The 19,983-nt window shown below is 38.5% G+C and overlaps 2 protein-coding genes across 3 annotated transcripts; both read right to left on the bottom strand.

The window, feature by feature from the left end:
* Positions 1–358: 358 nt before the first annotated feature.
* Positions 359–9,408, bottom strand: LOC114464216 (uncharacterized). Of its 2 annotated transcripts, none has more exons than XM_028448274.1 (6): positions 9,275–9,408; positions 9,114–9,196; positions 6,617–6,673; positions 4,486–4,740; positions 1,747–1,995; positions 359–1,671 (listed from the first exon to the last, which is right to left on the bottom strand). In XM_028448274.1, the coding sequence occupies exons 2-6, from the start codon at positions 9,190–9,192 to the stop codon at positions 1,583–1,585; spliced, it is 729 nt and encodes a 242-aa protein (XP_028304075.1). In that variant the 5' UTR covers positions 9,193–9,196; positions 9,275–9,408; the 3' UTR covers positions 359–1,582. The 2 variants fall into 2 exon arrangements, with proteins under 2 accessions (XP_028304075.1, XP_028304074.1); XM_028448273.1 differs by having other exon boundaries at positions 9,313–9,382.
* A 989-nt stretch (positions 9,409–10,397) lies between these two features.
* On the bottom strand, positions 10,398–19,182 carry mapk12b (mitogen-activated protein kinase 12b). The gene is made up of 12 exons (XM_028449095.1): positions 19,009–19,182; positions 17,890–18,019; positions 17,751–17,809; positions 17,099–17,210; positions 17,000–17,029; positions 14,945–14,992; positions 14,734–14,848; positions 14,574–14,645; positions 13,264–13,343; positions 12,364–12,442; positions 12,111–12,284; positions 10,398–11,039 (listed from the first exon to the last, which is right to left on the bottom strand). The coding sequence occupies exons 1-12, from the start codon at positions 19,125–19,127 to the stop codon at positions 10,975–10,977; spliced, it is 1,083 nt and encodes a 360-aa protein (XP_028304896.1). The 5' UTR covers positions 19,128–19,182; the 3' UTR covers positions 10,398–10,974.
* Positions 19,183–19,983: the final 801 nt, after the last annotated feature.

Here is a 19,983-nt window from a genome sequence, read left to right as displayed (position 1 = left end):
CCGGGATTCAGCGCACCCAGGTTTCCAGTAAAATAAAGATGATGTTTCTGTATAAAAAAAACACTATTTGGCTGACACATTATTGATGGTAAGCAGTGGGACGTCGTACCTTTAAAAGAATGAAATGACTAAAGAAAATCTGCAGTTACATGGACAAGAGGTAGTCAGATCAGCCACATTAAAGTCACACCATGTAGCCACATAAATCTGATTAAACACATCGGATTGGAATTAAATCAGAACAGTTGATAATGCCCAGCTTATGAACAGATTAGAGTTTTAATGAACTCATAGTTTAGTACACATTTAAACGGCTCTGCTGATTTTCAAATTCCAAGACAAAATAACTTTAATGAGGTTATTTTCAGTCTTTTATTAAAGTTAATTTGTGAAGCACATTTGTAAAAATCTACTAGACAAACCCTGGCCTTTGCAAAAACAAATATGACTTTTGATAACATAACAAGTATGTACGTAAACAAATGACACCTCACTAAAAGACCTCCAAAAACAGAGTTCAGTCTAAGTAAAACCGAGCTTAAAAAAACTAACACTAGTTCTACACTCTTAAGTCCCGATTTTCTCTTTCAAAATCTCACAAATTCTGTTTCAGCGTGCAACCATTTCCACGTCACTTTTCCTTTTCCTTTCTGTTTATCTTTCCCATTTTAGATGAATTTACTGGCTATTAAACTTCCTGAAATCATACCAAACATGCTGAATATGGTGAATAGAGTCGACTACTGTTACTCATTTTACATTACCTTAGATTTCAAACAGAGTTATAGGAGGAATTGGACATAATTGTTTGTCAAACTTTTTAGACATTCATCCTCTCTTTTTCCAGTGAACAGTAGTGTGTAAATGTGGGATCTTGTGCCAAAACATGCATGTGAGGGATTTCCATGTCATGTTGGGACCCAATTGTAAATAAAGAGAGAGAAACAGAGTAACGGTCCAGATAGATTTTTCCCTTTCAGAATGTGAATTCCGTTTTTTCCATCCGTGTTCCGCGATCACGGAAAATTGGTGGCCCAAATATATAGGAAAGTGTGTCCATAATCATATTTACTGTATGTAGCGCCTCCGGGAATAAGGTAGCTACATGAAAGTTCATGACAGAATGTAAAAATGTGGCAGATAAGAAAACAAATAACCTATTAACCGCTTTTGTTACAAATCTAAGCACTTCTTCACCCACTCACATTAAGTTTGGCCTTCATTGGCACTGCCTTGTCAGACCATAACAGGACACACATTTATTGATGATTCATGGCAGGGAGACTTGCCTATCACGAAAAGCATTTGTGTTATATAAAGGTTAAATTTTTGACTGTTATTTGGTGATTCGTAATGGCTCAATGTGCACACAGTACACACAACCTCAACACGTTCCTTTCTAATGTCCCTAAACTGACTCCACCTTTATTCAGCATGAAACACAGGAGATCACTGTTGGTGAGGACTTTGGTTCAACACAGATGGAAAACAAGTACACTGATCAATAAAATGATGTGAAAAATCTGATTTTTTTTCTTTTTTCCGTATACAACAATGCCACAGCGGTACAGTATGTGCTCGATCATAGAGTGAAGAAACCTGAATTGATAAATGCAACCAGCAGTCCAACCTGAGTTACCTCTAAGAAGGTCGCTCGGCTGCGATGGACTCCTAAACACACACAAAAAAAATAGTTAGACAAATCGTCTGCACATAACACTTCAATCCTCTTTGTGTTCGATCTACCTGCTACGCGCACAGTTTTGAAAACGGTGACTGTCAACCCTGAAGCAGTGTTTTGTGCCTCACACTTGATAGTGATTGATTTCAGTGGCTGATCCACTGTCATGTCGATCACGTTGCCTCTCACTGCATTACTGCCCACAGACGACACGTAGCGACACGGGGGGTGGCATCCGGTCGTACACACAAACTGGTACTCTTGGCCAATTTCAACAACGTCTGGGCCTTTGATCTGCACTTTGGACGGGCCCGCTGGGAGAAAAACAGCGAGGACACAAGACACGTAGATAAAATAGGCACTGACTATAAAAAGCCAACTTGAGTTTAGTAGGCTCAAACATTAAAGGTGCAGTGAGCAACTCTTATAAAAGTGACATTTTGTCATATTTGCTAAAGCTGTCACTATGTAAGGACAGCGTTACATCAAACTAGTAGTTTGTGTAAAAAAAAACAGGCTCATTGAGCCCCGCCCCCCTGCTGCTCCCGCAGCCTTTGGCAGATTGCCAGAATGCACCACGACCGAGCAAAAAGAGCCAATCAGAGCCAGGATTGTGTTTGATGGGCTGTCTGACAGCTGTTGCTCACAGGCCCCGCCCCTTTCCCAGAGCTAGAGCGCCGTCTTTTTTACAGTGTATGGTCTGGAGGAGCAGAAGATGGAATTGGTGACTTTTCTGCTTGAAAGGTAATTACTGCTGCTTGATTTACATTATGTCTGATTTGTAATTGTTACACTAGAACTCTGTGGTGCATGTGTTGTTCATGTGCACAGCAATCCCCGTGTGGGCTGCTGTAAGTGACACTGTGTTGTTGCTGCTGCTGCTGCTGAGGTGTGTGCACATAGAGAGAGAGAAGCACTGCAGTAATATGTTTTTAACAGAGCATGTTATATTACTGTGATGTTGCTGTCGGACTAACGTTAGCTTGTTAGCTCCTCTGAGGGAGGGACTTTGGAATGTTTGGAGGCAGGGCAAGAGATCAACGGCGAGAGAGGGATCTGAAAGTCGTGGATTGCACCTTTAATGGCAGAGTACATATAGTAGTTACAAAGACACAAAATGAGTTCAAACTGATCACAGAGCAGGCTTCTCATTAGGCTTAAAGAAAGTCAAATTCACCTCCTGTCATACACTTTCTCCAATGTAATCTAAATTTAAAGCTGCCAGCGATGATCGCTAAGATATTTTAAAACTGTATATTTTATCCAAAAATAGTTTCTATCCACCACTGATGCCAGTGTGCCCATAAAAACACTTTATAACACTTTTCTGATGTTTTCACGGGTTGAAAGTTGTGAACAAAAACCATGGCGAACATTGATTTTGTGATAAGACCAAAAAATGTTTTCCCTGTTTCCCTGTACAATCTGAAACTTGAAGTAAAAAGAGAAATACCACACACTGAGTGTTGGTCCTTACGCTAGCAATGAAGAAGTCACATAACAGGCATACTACTTTGGGCCGTACATGTGTATGAATGCATTTATATCTACACTTTCACTGATGAAAACTTTGTCAACCCTATTTTTAGCCCACAGCAGGGGTGGACTGGCATACCGGGCATCGTCCTGGTGGGCCGTCGACCCAAAGTGGGCTGGTCTGGTTTGGCTACATTTTTTAACAAGCCAGTGGAGGCAACCATAGTAACAGGTGGCCAAAAAATTGTCCAAAAATTGTCAAAAACATGGCTAGAACACAGTGTAAAGTGACTGAAATGGGCCAAACGCAGTCAAGAGTGTCCAAAAATGGGTAAATAAAAAGGAACTAGGTAATGTGTAATGGCAAAGGGTAGCTTTAATCTGCAAAATGTGGCAAACAATAGTGAAAAAGGGCAAAAACGTAGAACAAAAAAAGGCTAAATGTAGGGGAAAAAGGAAACAACTGGTATTTATTGGGCAAAAGTTAGCGCATTGGGATACAAAGTGTAAAAAAAAAAATATTAAAGAAAAGACAAAAATTTTATTAAAATGTCAAAAAGAACTTGCAAAAAGAGACAAAAAATAAGAAAAAGTGGGAATTTATTGGCAAAAGGAGCTAAAGACAAAAAAGTGTCTTTTTGAAAAGAGGCAAAAATGGACAAAGGAAGTTTCAAAATGATAAAAAAAAAGAAAAGGGTTAAAAAATTTCCCCCTTTTAAGGTTTTCTGGGGGAAAGACAATAAGAAATTAAGACATAAAAAGCCATATGTTGAGCATTACTAACTGATAATAGTGAGCTGGTCTGTCACAAAACCAGAGGAGACATGGTCCTTTAAAGCTGTTGCGCCCTTGACTCTGTGGAGACTTTAAAAAAGCAGCTACCAGAGCTAAAAAATATATGTTTTACTAATACTTATTACAGCAGCTCTTAAATATACTACTAAACTAACTAAATGGCTAAGACCTGATCCCCCAACATACAGTAACTGGACTGAGAAAGTATCGGAAAATTTACCAAATTCATGAAAAGACGGAACCCTTTCATTACATATTGATTTTAAGCTAAAGTTACTACATACTTTGCCTGTGAGAGTTAAGTCATACCTGCCTTGTTCTTATTTATTTATCTATTTTTCTGAGAAAAGCGCTACATGAATAAAGCTTACTTACTTACTTACTAACAGAAAATGCCAGGGCTGAATTTTTGTCCCAGTCCACCCTGACCTTATTTGTTATGAATGCATTATATCCTCACGTTCACCAATGAAAACTTTGTCTAGCCTATGTCTAGCCCACAGTATATAAGTCTTTTACAACTTTTGACTCACTTATCAGACCTATGCTTCGAGTCATGGTGACAAACAGCCCAGATACGGTGTTGGTGGCTTTGCAGGAGAGATTTTTGGTGTTTTCATTTCGAGGAGTGACAGAAATGACATTCCCTTGACCACGAAACCACGGGTCGTCATCCGTCTTCCACATGTAGAGGCAGGATGGCCGACAGTGGGCGTCACAGATGTAGGTGTAGCTGCCTCCGGAACTCATGAGATCAGGGCCTGAGATTGACACGTTGGCAGGTCCATCTAAAAGGAGGTAAACGTTAATATTGTAAATTTTGAGAGCAAATTTTCATTTAGTTTTGATCATAGTCTTTTGACTAAAATGCCACTTATTTTCTGGTCAAAATGTATTAATCTGGGCTGTTTTAGTAAATAGTTTTATTCAACAAAATGGCATTGAGAGTTTAGTAGAGTACATCTGTTAAAGATGTAGTTCATAATTTATGCATTTTTTAAAGATTCAATTGGCATTTATCAACCTGATAGGGCAGCCATGGTCAATTGGCGACCTGGGGGCCACATGCGGCCCTCTGTCTAATTTTAAGCGGTCCCCAAAGTAAAAGAATAATACAGTAATAAAAAAAATGACTCCAAAAAACACCAAACAACAGCAATAATACACAAAATGACTCAGGAAATATACAAAAAAATGACTCCCCAAACCTACAGTACTAACATACAAGCAAAACAACAATAGGAATACACAGCATGACTCCAAAAAACATACATTTTACAGGAAAATTACACAAAAGGACAACAGAAATGCACAAAATGCAATCATGTCAAGCGAGACAACAACACACGTACACAGAATGACAGAAAAACACAAAATTACTATAAGAACTCTTTGTTGTTTCTTGTGCTAATGCTCACATTGGTCAGTTTTCTAAATGCTGACATGAATGTTGATAATGTGGCCCTTCGATCAAACAAACACATTTTTGTGGCCCCGGCTGTGATAAAAGTTGTTCAGCTCTGTGATCTATTAGCTTTAATAATTAATGGCAGATTTGCGTAAGATCACATGAGTTCTGATTGGATTTCGTCCCATGTGATGAAATTATAATTTTGTTTTTATTAGTTGACGGACATATACATATGTTTTTGATATACAGTAGTTATCATCAACATTAATTTTTTTTACATAGTCATAGTCTAGTTATTGTCACTTCAAAAAATGCAGTAAACTATGACCAAAAACTTTCAGTTAACAACATGATTCTGAAGGCTTTTATTTCAGAATCAATCACAGGATATTTGAGTATCTATCCACATACTGTACCTAACACATGGTAAACAGGCCTTCCTCCTCATCTCTGACTGTGCACGTCACTGATAAATCCTCCACCCAGTTGTGAACAATGAACGTCAACCTGTTGGCCTGGCCTTGAGCGTTTAGTCCATCCACTGACATGGAGTACGTGCATCTGCTGCAGCTGGAAGCACACTCCATGCTGCTGGCCACGCCCACAGTCACATAGTTGGCAACGAGGATTTCTACTTTAAGGCTTCTGAGGTGTATTAACTGCTTAACATGATATCCATTTATGCTACGTACCTTTTCATCTAAAAGCTCAGTATAAGCCTTTTTCTGTGACTTAAGTACATGGGGTTTACTATCTTAACAGTTATCTTTGTGGCCCTGCTGTTTGCATGTGATATTGCCTTGTGACTCATCAGGCCATAAACTATCTAACTCCAGCCTTCATTCATTGTCATGTGAGGACAACCATAATGGACAGCTGTTGCTTCCTTTCTTTATCTTAAGGCTAAAGTCATAGACCCCACCCGTTGGTCTCAAGTCATGTATGCCTTTTTTGGCCGGTTTTATTCAGAGTAAATCTGACCCCGGCTGCTCTCACAGGGCTTCTGCCTCAGCCCTGTTCTTTTGATTCTGCTTGTGTTAATAAACTTTGTATTATTATGCGAGCCAGTTTCGTCAACGATCCCTTTTTTCCACACTACACCTTTTTCATCGTCCACATCATAACCTGGGGGAAACCACGACACTTCCTACAAGCATCACGTCAGTCACGATTACTATAGTCACTTCAGATATGTAACAGTATATACATTATGATTTAGGTTTAAAAATATAACAATAAAAAAAATCCCTTACCATTTGTGTTTCCCAGGTCCTTCTGCTCTTCATTTAAACACATCACAGGCCGACAGGCTGACAGGTGAGCAGATACCTTGTTAACATGTTGCAGGTACAAATAAATAAAGTCTTAAGCATAGCATTGGTTCAGGGTTTTATTATGGTGTGGAACCAGTTCATTTGGATATTTTACTGATCAGAAGTGATTTCATTGAATTTACTCATTTATAATCTGATGCTATTTGAACACTTGGTATCTTTATTCTCTTTGTGATCTACCACTTGTGGAGAGACTTTATGGTAATACTTTACTTGAAGTTTTATACATGAGGCTGACATTACGCTGTCATTAGCATGAATGATTTGACATTTATTTGTGGAAAGCCCTTTGAGATAAGGAGTCATCAAGGCTGCCATTAAAGCTGGGGTTTGTGGAATTGTGAGTCGCTCCACGCTCCCCCCTCCCCTCCTGGACGAAAGTTGCTTGCACGCACACACTGTGGAACTCTTTGTGATTGTTTTCTCCATGGAGACAAATGTAAGGACTTTATCTGGTGCTATTGGATAGTTTTCTGATCTTTTAGAGACATGAAAGCACGTATCAGTCACTGCTGTGAGGACAGTAATGCGTACACACCGGACGCGTCACGAAATGTTCCTGCGACCAGATTACACACAACGTCAATGGATAGATGCAGCCCAAATGCAAAATCTTTCCTGTTGGGCGGTGAGGTCCTAACCGCACGTCAGGGGCGTTGGCTGTGCGAGCACACTCCCGATTTTTGGTCATATTTGCACATTCGCAAGAGTTGAAAATACTGAACTGCTGCGACTGTTTCGCATGACGAAAGCCAATCAGACTAGACAAGACTCTGACAAGGACACCGGTCTGTTCACCCATTCAACCATGGAGTAGAAGCTGTGTGTGACCACCTGGAGCTGTATGACACGGCCTTTATAAACGGGACCGGACAAGGAAGGATTTGGAGTGGAGGAGAATCAGCGAGGAGGTGGTAGTAGCAGGTAAAAGTTATCTCTGTAGTTTTCATCTTAGAAAGTCTGCACTGAGCTAGGATAGCATCACACCGGCTTTTTTCACTGGTGGTTTATGTTAATGAGAGGAGAAAAAGGAGCGCAGCATGCAAGGCTCAGAGTCATAGCCACTCCTCAAACACAAGCAGCTGAGCTGCAGCCGATCTCAGCTGATCAAAGCAGACATACTCCGTCTACACTGCAGATTAATTGGGTCTGTTTTCCCCACCTTAGATAATTTTTAATAAGCTATTTATTATTATTTCGTCTGTTCTCACTCTCTCTCTGACTCAGGGCAGACTGCGCTGACTGAAAGCGGATCGCTCGCAGTTCGCTGCACACACACATTTTTGCCTTTATTCTGTTGCTACTCCACCTCGGTCTTTCTTTTTCTTCTTGCTTTGCCATGTAACCGCTGTGCCAAAAGCCACATTAGAGACTTCAGCTGGAATATAATGCCATGGGACTGTCCGTATTCTCAGTACTGGAATAGACTTGACGAGCTGCTCAAGCAGCCAATAGTAATGCTTAAAACAGCTCAAGGGATCACCCTGTTGGTAGAAAGATTTCGGATCTCTGATTGGCTGAAGTCTAGCATCACACTCCTGTATTTCTAAAGCTCATCTACAGGGCCAGGAGTAGGAGAAGAGATTCACTGTCCACTCAGATCATTTTGGATTACAATATGCAATATAATATAATAAGATGATTATGGATTTTTGACCAAATAAAACAAAACAAAAAAGTTACATACCCCAGCTTTAAGTGTCATTCGCTAAATTATGACACTTTTGAAGCTCCGTTGGCATTTTTTGGGTTAGGGGAAGGGATCTGGTGGGCTTAGGCAGGGTTAGGGTTAGGGGTTAAGGCAACAAAGCACATTTAATGACAGCCTTCATGACACCTTATTCATGCTAATGACAGGTGTCATGTCATAATAATGACAGCGTAATGTCAGCCTTTATGTATAAAACTTCAAGTTAAGTTTTACCAAGTTTATCAATGCAATTTCTATACACTCTTATCCTCACCTGCATTACACACCACCTGGGGCATTCCCATTATACACAAGAAAGAAGCCAATGTAGCGCTTTAGTCACCTTTAACACTCACAGTCACTATATGGGTTCAATGTGACTTATCCACTGAGTAGGCAGTGATTATTGTAGTCTTTCCCTTTGTACTGTGCAATGTAATGTTTACTGTGTGTATATTGACAGTAAGAATCAAGTTAGCACATTATCCGACCACACTTTGCAACTTCTAAAAGCAAAGCAGACAAAAAGTAAGTTCCCTACTTTTCAAACCTTACATTCTTTGAATACAAGTCAGTAAACATTCTCATTAGATTTATTTAATTGGCAGCAAAATATATATTATTGTCCTGTATTGACTTGATACAAGCCTTTGATTCATTCAAAACTATGGCAATGCTCATTGACTAACATTGAAATAGTGGCTTAAAGCTTATTTTAATTTTTACCTGCAAGAAACAGCAGCAATACAAGTCTGCTGAGAGCAGTTTGTCCTCTGTTTTCCTCCCCAGGGTAGGTGATGTCCATTGTCCTGTAGAAGGGTAAAGTACAGTATATGCCTGGCCACCAGGAAACACGTCTCTGACGCACTGAGTCTGTCAGTACTCACAGGAAAAATGGTCTGTTCAATAAGAGCTGATGACCTACTTAGTCTGAGAAAACACTCCTTTTTTTTCTGTTTACTGCACCAGGAAGAAGGAGAGCAGAGCGGCAGCACTTTGTTTGGTCATCCGGTTGAGTTCCAGTAAGAGGGAGTGTTTTGGACACTCGTACTTTGAGTGTGAGAGGGAAATAGTTTAGAGGCAGCCTAAAAAGGAAAAGTCGCATGATTGATCATGAGGAGAGGTTTTATTTTTATTTTTTATTGAAACCAACTGAATTTAAAATTTAAAAAAAATATGTATACAAATGAACCACTTAATGGCATACAAATCCACAACAATGCACAAATTTAGCATAGATTATACATAGATTTTTGTGGAGGGTTTTTCCCACTTTGTCCCCCCCAAACAAAATCTTTTTTTTTTTTTGTTAAACAAACAAACCAGCCTGGTTTCCAAACATAAAATATTTTTTTTAAAACAAACCAGCTTTGCTTCTAATTTATTTTAGGCTTAATATTTGTTTAGTGTGGGGCTAAGGAATAACAATTACAATGAGCACAAAATTAAAAATTAAAAAATTAAAAAAAACTTGTTTCATTTATTAACCTTACAATCTTATTAGACTATTCTGATCATCTCTTCTAAACACATTTGAAGTTAAACAAAACAATATTTTGTAGTAGTTTTGTGTTCATGCATAATCACATAAAAAAGCACATACTCCTGCACACAGTGGGGCGGATCTGTAAATAAAGGGTGGTAAACCAGTCCTTTGGTGACACAGTTTCCTCACCTGCTGCAAGGAATTAACTGAGATTGCAGCAATGATTAGTGCAGGTGCAGAAGTGGCGCAGACCACCCTATTTAAATGAGCATTTTGCTCGTTCAATGTGGGGAGGTGAGTGCACAGAAGCACGCAATGACATTTGTGAATTTGAGGAAGTTAAATTGGAGACAGATGGACTTCTCTGTCTGCTGCACAAACATTTAATAATGTAGAAAACTAAATAAACAAATATTTATTTTTATTTTTTTAAACAACTTTAAAACCTAATGATATTTTTCCCCCTAATTTAATGTGGCTTCTCCGTCAGGTCCTGTAACTTTGCTGTGATCAGTCCATGAAAAACAGGCAGGTTTGGACAGAAACCATCCAATTGATTTTTTTCTCTCCCTCAAACACACTTTACTCTGCATTTTTTTATTCCGTGGCTGTTAAATATTGACTATTGTCTTATTGAAATAGTTTTCTTACACTAAAAAGGTTAACGAGAGCATTTTTTCCTTTCCATCTCCGCTGTGTTTGTGTCAACATTTACTGCAGCGGATCTCTGCGTGTGTGTTTGCACCTGCTTGTCAGTCGTAATATGTTCCTGCGCTAATACAATGACCGCAAACATTTCCAGGTTTGATGAATTGCATTGCGCCTACTGCATTCATTTATTTGCATTTCCCCCTCCCATTTTTTTTGCTCCCCTCATGAGATCCGCCTCTTTTACATATTCATCAGAGGGAAACATGCTTAATGGATTGAGGGTGCATAGTGACGCGCAGAAGACGTGCAGTCCTGATTCCCTGGGGTTTATATGCCTTATTAGCGCATGGAGTGACCTTTGCGCATGTTTTAATACCCCTAAAGTTTTAGTGACTCCGTCCCAGTGTGGATGGGGTCATCCTCAGTGATAGGTGGATGTGAACGTGTCCATTACAGGGATGTCTCTCTGGAGTCTCTGGGTGGCCTGAAGGTCAGGATCTCTGTGAAAGTGTGACCTGTGAAAACACAAAGAAGAAGAATACCAATCATCTGTGAAGTGGGGGTTGAGTTTGAGTCTTTTCCATAAATCGCCAAGAAATAGGTTTGATGTAATGTGAAAATAATGTTTATTTCTTGTTTTTTAGAGCTGGATGTAGCAAAGAAATACACACTCTATATCACAGTGGTCGGAAAACGTTTTCTTGCACTCCTCCTTTTGAATAATAAAAAGTTTCATCCAACCTGTCCAGTGTAAATAAACATATTAACCTTCGACAAATAAGGTAAAAATTGTGACCATTCTTCTTCAAAACCAAACAAAAATTAAATAAAATGTGCAAAACACACTTAATATAAAAAAAAATCAGCGATTCTCAACTGGTGGGTCGGGACCCAAAAGTGGGTGGCAGACCTGTTCTGGGTGGGTCGCAGACAGCTGGTAAAAAATAACTAAATACTTAATGTCTCTCATGTTGGACATATCTTTTATTTTGAAAGAATCTTTTCTTTTGCTCGGCATGTTGTGAAATACATGTTGCACAGTAAAATATGTAGATTTATGTTTTAAATATGATTATGTATGTGTGTTTTCAAAAGCTATTTAAAAAAAATACATTTGGATGGTTGAATTCTTAAAAAGTGAGTTGCGATTTAATGATTGCGGCCCCAGGGTGAGACCGGTTGAGAACCTATGGTCTTAATAATAAAGTAAAATAAATAACAATAATGTTGTGATGTCAGGGGGTGGGGTACACCCCACAGTTTGAGAAACACTGCCCTATAGCGATCTGTCTGAGATTACAAACGTTGTTCTGACTCAGTGTTAGTTTGAACAATATGTTGAGGTTTCATTTATTCACCCATCCTTTTTTCAGGAAATTTGATGTCCTGACATGTTTCCATTCCCAAAGGTCCAACTCAACGGTATTTATGAAAGTGATCAGCAGTGGAAGTAGAAACATGTCAGGGGATCAAATTTCCTGAAGAAAAAAAAAATTGCCTGAATAAATGGATCCTTAACATATTTTTTCAAAAAAGAACACAAAATGAAGTTGCTGGATTAATATTCTGGTGTTTCGTTCTCTTACGTTTCCACTGCTCCAGAGGCAGGTCTGTGTTGTCCATGGTCTGATCGTAGGGCAGCGCCTCCGTCTCCTCCTCTACATCTCTAAACTCACTGAAGAAGGGCAGCTCCAGAGCCTCAGACGCACTCACTCTCCGCTCTGGGTCCAAAAGTAGCATTTTTTCTAGAACGCACACCGCTGGAGTACAGACAGATCAGTTGATGGACCAGTGGAAAGAAAACCGACCAGACAGTGCCATTTACATACGCTTGCTTACCATTTGAGCTGGCTTTGGAGAAAATGTTGTGTAAATCTTTCTTTGGCACCTTTGTTAGGCTTCTGATGTAGTTTTTGGCCTTTGGGAAGAAACATAGAAGAAATAGAATAAAGGTGAAAACAAGATTATTGCAGTTTTATCTGATATCAACTTGTTTCCTGACAGGTTTTTGTTTTACATTTCTACCACAGATATCCATGATTTATTTACACCAGTGGTTCCCAAACATGGGTATGTGTACCCCTGGGGGCACAGGAACACATTGCAGATTTACCAATACATTTAAAAGTAATCGGGAAATGTTTTTAGTTCCTTTTTTGGCTTTCTTTTGACAATTTCACCACAAACTAACAGTACTATCTCTGAATAAAATACTACATTTTCTTGTGATTTATGGAAACTGAATTATTTTATGCTGTAGAGGCCATTTCATCGCACTTCTGACAATAGGAGAAAATAATTAGCTACATTTTACATAGGAGACCGTATGTACTAATTTGTTTAGTAATCATATAAAAGTTAGAGTTTAACTGAATTCAGCTTGAATTTAGTTAAATTCATTGTTTTGAATTTGTAGATTAAGCCTTAGGGAACCAATATTTGGGACGTTAAGACACATTTAGAGGTTTAGAAGAAGTGCCCAACCAACAGTTTGTGATTATTCAAATTTCCAATCCCGTACGCCTCAACTAGATCCCATTGAAACGTTCCTCTCTCTCTATTGGGACCAGTGGAGATACGTGATCTTGCCAAAGGTATTTTCTACTAATGGACAAATGTGAGATTGACCTGCTCTGCCATCTGATCCAAAGCCATGTCACCATTTTTAGAAGAAACCTTTTATCTTTAGGCTCAATAGGTGTTTTATAAGTTATCATTAGCCCAGAGGTTTTGACTTACGTCTTGGCTCTGCAGCTTCACGACAAAGTCAGCGTTCGGAGTTCCTGTGATCTTCATGATTTCTCTCAGTTGATCCAAGTCTGACAGACACCTCTGTTAAGAAGCATCCATTAGGTTGATTTTCAAAGAGTCTCCTACGTGTGTTAACAAGCAATGTTTTTAAAACCTTTAATAAACCTACATAAAACCAAATTTATCCTCATTGTTCTAGACCACAGTCATCGCCACAAATTGTGCTGCACCGTTTCCATAGTAATGATTAATTACCTTTTTGCAGGGAACAGTAGAATAAACATGTAAGGAATCAGTCCTTTGCACCTCTGTGATTATAACATTTGATCATTAAAGCGCTAACAAAGTGTCGCTATCGATTAGCCACTTGCTAACTGCTACTGACCCAAGGGGCTCCATTATCAACATTCATCTCATCATTTGGACTAATGACGAAAACGGGCTTGCACGTTTCTGTTTTTTTCTGTCAATATGTTTTTATTGTGAATTTGTGTAACTTTTTTGTCGATTTACGTATGTTTCTGTCAATGAATGTATTTTTGCATGTTTTTGTTGTTATTTTGTGTATTTTTGTATGTTCTTGGAGTCATTTTGTGTATTTCTGTTATCGTTTTGTAACTTTTTTTGTCTTTTTGTTTATTTTCGTAAGCGTCTTGTGTAGTTTCAAACTATTTATGTGTATTTGTGTTGTCAATTTGTGTATTTTAGTTGGAATTTTGCTTTGTGTGTTTTTTGAGTCATTTTGCTTTCAATTTACCATATGTATAAAATACATAAATTCAAAATGTATGTGTTTTATTCAATTTTTTTGTATTTTTGTTGTTCTCTTGTCTAGTTTATTGTAATTTTGTATGTTTTAGGAGTCATTTTGCATATTTCTGTACTTTTGTGTATTTTTTTCATCATTCTGTGTATTTTTGATGTTCTTTTGTATATTTTATTGCAATTTTGTATGTTTTTGGAGACATTTTGTGTTTATTTTAAGTGCATTTACTTTTTGGGCTGCCAGTTGCCCATGTCTGCTGTATAGTAACAGTGAACAATGACGTACTGTATATGTCATCGCAGCAATAATGTTTGTAAATCAGAAACCATCTGTACAACTTTTATAATTAACAGTAATAAGATGTACTTAAAGGGGCATAAGGAATAGGAAGGTTATGAGGTTTGGTTATGTCATAATAAATAAAATGTTGTATTCAATTTACAAATCCAAAAAAACAGATCCAAAATGTTAATTTGAAAGTCAGAGGAAGTTATTAAATGGTCAAGCCGTCACTGTATATATTGAAGGATACGATCATTTCCTTTGAACAGCGGCTTTCCCAGCAACATCTCCGCCATGATACACCCTGCAGACCAGATATCCACTGCAACATGGAACAAAACATACATTCTGATGCGTTCTCAGTGCTAGTTAGTTACCACCCACTTGTTGTTATGAACAAAGGTTTTTACCAGTTTGTGTGTAGTGCATCCAGTTGAGGATAACTTCAGGAGCTCTGTACCAACGTGTCACCACGTACCCGGTCATTTCAGAGTCAGCCTGCCTCGCGAGGCCAAAATCAAGAATCTAAAACAGCACAGAACCAAGATCTTTAATGTGAGAAAAGTAAGTATACAAAAATACTGAAATACTGAAAACTTTATTTATGCAGTTGTCGGTTACCTTCAGTTCACAGTCGGGGTTAATTGCTAAGTTACCAGGTTTAAGATCCTACAAAAAGAGACAGACACATGGATGTTAAAGGTGCAGTCTGCAACTCTTATAAAAGTGACTTTTTGTCATATTTGCTAAAGCTGTCACTATATAAGGACAGTTTTACATCAAACTAGTAGTTTGTGTGAAAGAAACAGACTCATTGAGCTCCTGCTGCCTTTGGCAGATTGCCAGAATGCACCGCGACCGAGCAAAAAGAGCCAACCAGAGCCAGGACTGTGTTTGATGGGCTGTCTGACAGCTGTTGCTCACAGTCCCCGCCCCTTTCCCCGGCTGGAGTGCCGTCTTTTTTTTTACAGTGTATGGTCTGGAGGAGTAGAAGATGGAATTGGTGACTTTTCTGCTTGAAAGGTAATTACTGCCGCTTGATATACATTATGTTTGATTTGTAATTGTTACACTAGAACCCTGTAATGCATGTGTTGTTCATGGGCGCGCAGCAGCCTCCATGTGGGCTGCTGTAAGTGACACTGTGTTGTTGCTGCTGCTGCTGAGGTGTGTGCACATAGAGAGAGAGAAGCGCTGCAGTAATATGCTTTTAACAGAGCATGTTATATTACTGTGATGTTGCTGTCGGGCTAACGTTAGCTTGAGGGAGGGACTTTGGAAAGTTTGGAGGCAGGGAAAGAGAGCAGCGGGGAGGGAGGGGGAGAGAAGGATCTGAGAGTTGCAGACTGCACCTTTAAGGAAAAACAAACAAAAACAAAAAAAGCTCTGCGTTGTTGTTTGAGTCAGAAAAATACTTTAGAAACACAGCCAATTACCTTTATATGAGTTGTTTGCAACCTTTAGTGTCATTTGGCCAGTTATATAAAGCAACAAAGTTGCCACGACACATGGGAAGGTTTCAAAATAAAACCATGTGAAGTAAAAACAAACACTGACCCTCAAAACTATCTCACTGCCTGAGATTATCTGAGCTTTGACATACTTATAAAATAAAAAATAAAAAAATGCAATGAGTGCCAACCATCAGATTGGAAAACTATGTCCTTGGGCCTTATTTCTTTGGAATTAAAAATCTTCTTAGAACAAGTAAAAACGCTTTGATTAAAAGTGGACGACAGATAATATCAATACTGAATAACTGGAAAGACACAGCAACAGAAATTTATAGAATGGAAATAAATAACCATTTCACTATCATTTTACAACAATATGAAAAATGTGTAGAATATGTAAAGTGGATATAGTCTTTTATTCTATTTAAATAATGTCATTTTTAATATGAAATAAATCTGTCAAACGTATAATTTCTTGTTTTGTGTTTACACCATTCTGTTTGTTCTCTCTTGATCTTAAAAGTTACATCTCTATTTTTCATTTAATGTGTGATAGAAAATGAGAAAAACGACAAGAACCACCTGGCGATGAAGACAACATTTTCTTGTTTCTTTTATGTGTGTTTATATGCAGAAAAAAACATTTATTTGATGTCAGAATGGAAAGGAAAAGGTTCTATTTCTTGAAATATGTGTTTCATCTTAAACCTAGAGTGGGAAAGAATCTGTTTATGAAGTTATTGTCTGTAATACATGATTACATTAAATTGCAATGAAGAAATAATAATGGAACAGATTTTATTTTTTATTTTTTATTTTTTAAATCTCCCCATATTGCGAGGACTGACACTTTTGCAGCCCTCTTGTTCTTTTATTCTAACACCCAAGTGTTTGTGCAGCAAAAAGCCCTATTTTAGACTTAAATGGAAATGAATTAGTTTTATATCTTGTGGTGTGCTTAAAAGCAGCATTAATTATTCCAACAAGGAATTCTTGCAACAACACGTTTTTTAAAAAAAAGATTAAAAAATACTTTGCACAATAGTGACTTTTTCCAAATATAAATGAACAGAGAGTATAACAACACACACGCATAGACAAAGACACACACTAAAAGCTGGGTGTGTGGGATTGAAAGAGGAGGATGAATAGGACTCCATGTAAAAAGGAGAGAAGCCCCACCCCCCAAAGCTCATGGCCTCAAAGGTCAAAGTTCGCTCACCCTGTGGATGATCCCTGCAGAGTGGATATACTGTGGGAAGAGGAAGCACACACAGCATCAGCTCAGCTCAGCTCTAACTCAGCATCAGTGAGTCTCTACCTTGAGCCCTTTGAGCATCTGATAGACGAGGAACTGAACCCTCTCCTCTGACAGCCTCTCCATCTTCATCAGCTTCCCCAGGTCGGTGCCCATGAACGGCATCACTAAGTAGCTGCACAGGTTAAAGCACATGTGTCAAACTCATGGCCCGGGGGCCAAATCCGGCCCTTTGGGGGATCCAATTCGGCCCGTTGGAGCAAGTAAACATGACAGAGTAAACATGAACCACTGTGTCATTGAAACTCAACAATACTTGAAGGGGCTCATAGTTTTCCCAGTGCTTACATCGCTGTATCATTTTTAATGTCAAACCGTTGAAAAAGCCTCAAATTTCCTCCAAAATCTTTATACTTTCCACAAATTATTACAAAACATTTTCCTTAATTAAGTAGAAATTGATCACAAATCTAGTCAAATTAAAGTGAAGAACCTGTCAGGAGAGATATCTGTCACTTACTACTTAGATATTGTCAGTTTTCTTACATATTGTGTATTTTATGTATACGTACAGTGCAAACTATAGCACAATAACGTTGAAATGACTCGTTTTCCCGCATTAAAATCTGTGGACTGTGGCCCTCTTGTGCTGCTTGTTTGGCCCCTCAACTACAAAGCTGCTGGATCGAAATGCTACAAGCTTGTACAAACTTACAAATCTCGAAGCCGGTCTAATGAGATTTCAGCGGTGAAAACATCCAACAGCCCAATCACCTGGAGAAACAAAGCCGATCACAGTTAAATATGTATATTTACGCACATGTAAGTGTTTTACCCTCTCAAAGGTTTCTTACATTTTCATGCTTCATGTGTTTGAGAAGTCTCAGTTCTCTGTAGGCTCTTTTGGCAAACAGCTTGGTCTGAAAGGGCCGGTGCAGTTTCTTGATAGCCACCAGTGTCCCTGCCCGGCGGTCCCATGCTGAACTGAAGAACACACACAACAGAGAACGCCTTATTTTATAATCACGTTTTTCTTTAGTTCTATGCGTGAGGATCCTAAGATTCCTTTAAACTAATTTGCCAGCACATGAACTTCTCTCCATGATGAGATTGAAACTATCGTGCATTTTGCGTGGTTGACTAGGGGTCTTTGACTTTTCCAAACAATGAGCTTTGGGGGCTGGTTTTTCCTTTTGTCACCCCTCATCCACTCCTCACAATTCATCCTCAGCCCCTGCACAGAAGCAGCTGTGTAGAAGACACAGCTGAACAAAATGAATAAATGCACATTGAGCAACACATTTAGGAGCTGTGTTTCTGAACTGTTCTATCCCAACCTTAAATTAAAAAAATCATTTAAAAATAAAAAAGTCAGGGCCCAGATCAAGCAAAAATATGTTTAAATTCTTTGTGATGGAAACTTTTTAGCTTCTAGTAAAAGTCATCTTAAGAACTTAGACTCCAGATTGAGAAGAGAAATCCAGAATAATTCAAACAAAAAGTGCAGTAAAATATGAACAATGAAGAATACACATCAAATGTTCTACTGACTACCTTATCGTAAGCAAACATTGTATTTATTTAATTAATTTATTTCAGAGAGGAAACTACCACTTTTGGGTCCCAATCTATGAGTTTAAGTTTTGTTTTTTTTAAGACTTTAAGACCAAAACATGAATGAAGGATCCTTTTTTTTTTTCTCTTGTTGCAATAATAATAATATTAATAATAATTCATTTTATTTAAAAGCACCTTTCATGCCACTCAAGGACACTTTACATTAAAAACAGAGTAACAAAAACAATGCAATACATTCTAAAATAGAAGAATACAAAAACATATGCATAAGTTTAGTCATTTAATAGCAAAATGATGTATTTACTTTGATTATGATTTCCATTGTTTGTCCATAAAAGGACTGGAAAAAAGGAGCCTAATGATTGTGAAAGATACACAAAGAGACGCATCCTCACCACACGGTGCCATAAGCCCCGGTGCCGACCTGCTTCAGGTCCCGATACCTCTCCGGTACCTCCCACACGGTCCGGTTCACGTCCTGCCGGTAGAATCCCGTCCTGGCCCGCACAGCCATGTCCTACCAGCTGGTCCCACTTTAAACACTCACTTCACCCCCAACACACGCATTGTTGTGGTCGCCCAGGGCAGACACAGAGCAGAGGGTGTGTCTACATCACAATGTCTATAATGTGGAGCTAAAGGCTCCAACATCTGTCTACAACATCTGTCCATAGGTCACACTGAGCTCCACGCTGGGCCTCTGTGTAACAAAAACACCGCAACAACTCACACTCACTTAATCATGATACCATATTCTGCATTTTAAAATAACACGCTTATATAAAACACTATGGCAGACATTGGCAATTGGCGGCTCGGGGGCCACATGTGGCCCTCAGTCGAATTTTTTTGCGGCCCCCACAGCAAATGGCCAAAAATTGGAATATAAAGCCCAACATAAAACACAATTAAGTACACAAAAACACACAGATATTACAAAAATACACACAGTGATTCACAAGACACTGCAAAAATACAGAAAGTGACCCCAAAAATGCACAAATCGACAGACAACATACACAAAATTACACTATAAACGCACAAAAACACACAAATCGGCAGCAAAATGCACGAAGTAAACAAAAAAATACATGCACACAATGACATAAACATAAAATGACAGTGAAAACAGACACAACAACCACTTAAACAAACAAAATGACTAAAAAAACACACAAAACAAGCAACACATTACAGAATAGCTCCAAGGACACACAAAAATACACAAACTGACAGGAAAATACAGAAAACAACAACAAAAATACAGAAAGTGACCCACAAAACACACAAATCGACAACAAATACTGGAGAAAATGAGAAACAAATTACACAAAATTACATTAAGAAAACAAAAAATAACAAAAACACAC

This window comes from Gouania willdenowi, chromosome 6 (assembly GCF_900634775.1).
Source record: "Gouania willdenowi chromosome 6, fGouWil2.1, whole genome shotgun sequence".
Lineage (NCBI taxonomy): Eukaryota > Metazoa > Chordata > Actinopteri > Blenniiformes > Gobiesocidae > Gouania > Gouania willdenowi.
This window is presented reverse-complemented; position numbering and strand designations above follow the sequence as displayed.

Bases quoted from the DNA above. Each gene is read 5' to 3' on its own strand.
- LOC114464216 (XM_028448274.1), bottom strand. From the start codon at position 9,192: ATGGACATCACCTACCCTGGGGAGGAAAACAGAGGACAAACTGCTCTC. The intron at 4,741-6,616 runs GTAAGGGATTTT...ACCTCCTTTTAG, and splicing joins GGACCTGGGAAACACAAATG to ATGGACCTGCCAACGTGTCA. The intron at 1,996-4,485 runs GTGAGTCAAAAG...TTTTTCTCCCAG, and splicing joins TCGAAGCATAGGTCTGATAA to CGGGCCCGTCCAAAGTGCAG.
- mapk12b (XM_028449095.1), bottom strand. From the start codon at position 19,127: ATGGCTGTGCGGGCCAGGACGGGATTCTACCGGCAGGACGTGAACCGG. The intron at 18,020-19,008 runs GTGAGGATGCGT...TGTGTTCTTCAG, and splicing joins GGGGCTTATGGCACCGTGTG to TTCAGCATGGGACCGCCGGG. The intron at 12,443-13,263 runs GTAAGTCAAAAC...TTCTTCCCAAAG, and splicing joins TGAAGCTGCAGAGCCAAGAC to GCCAAAAACTACATCAGAAG.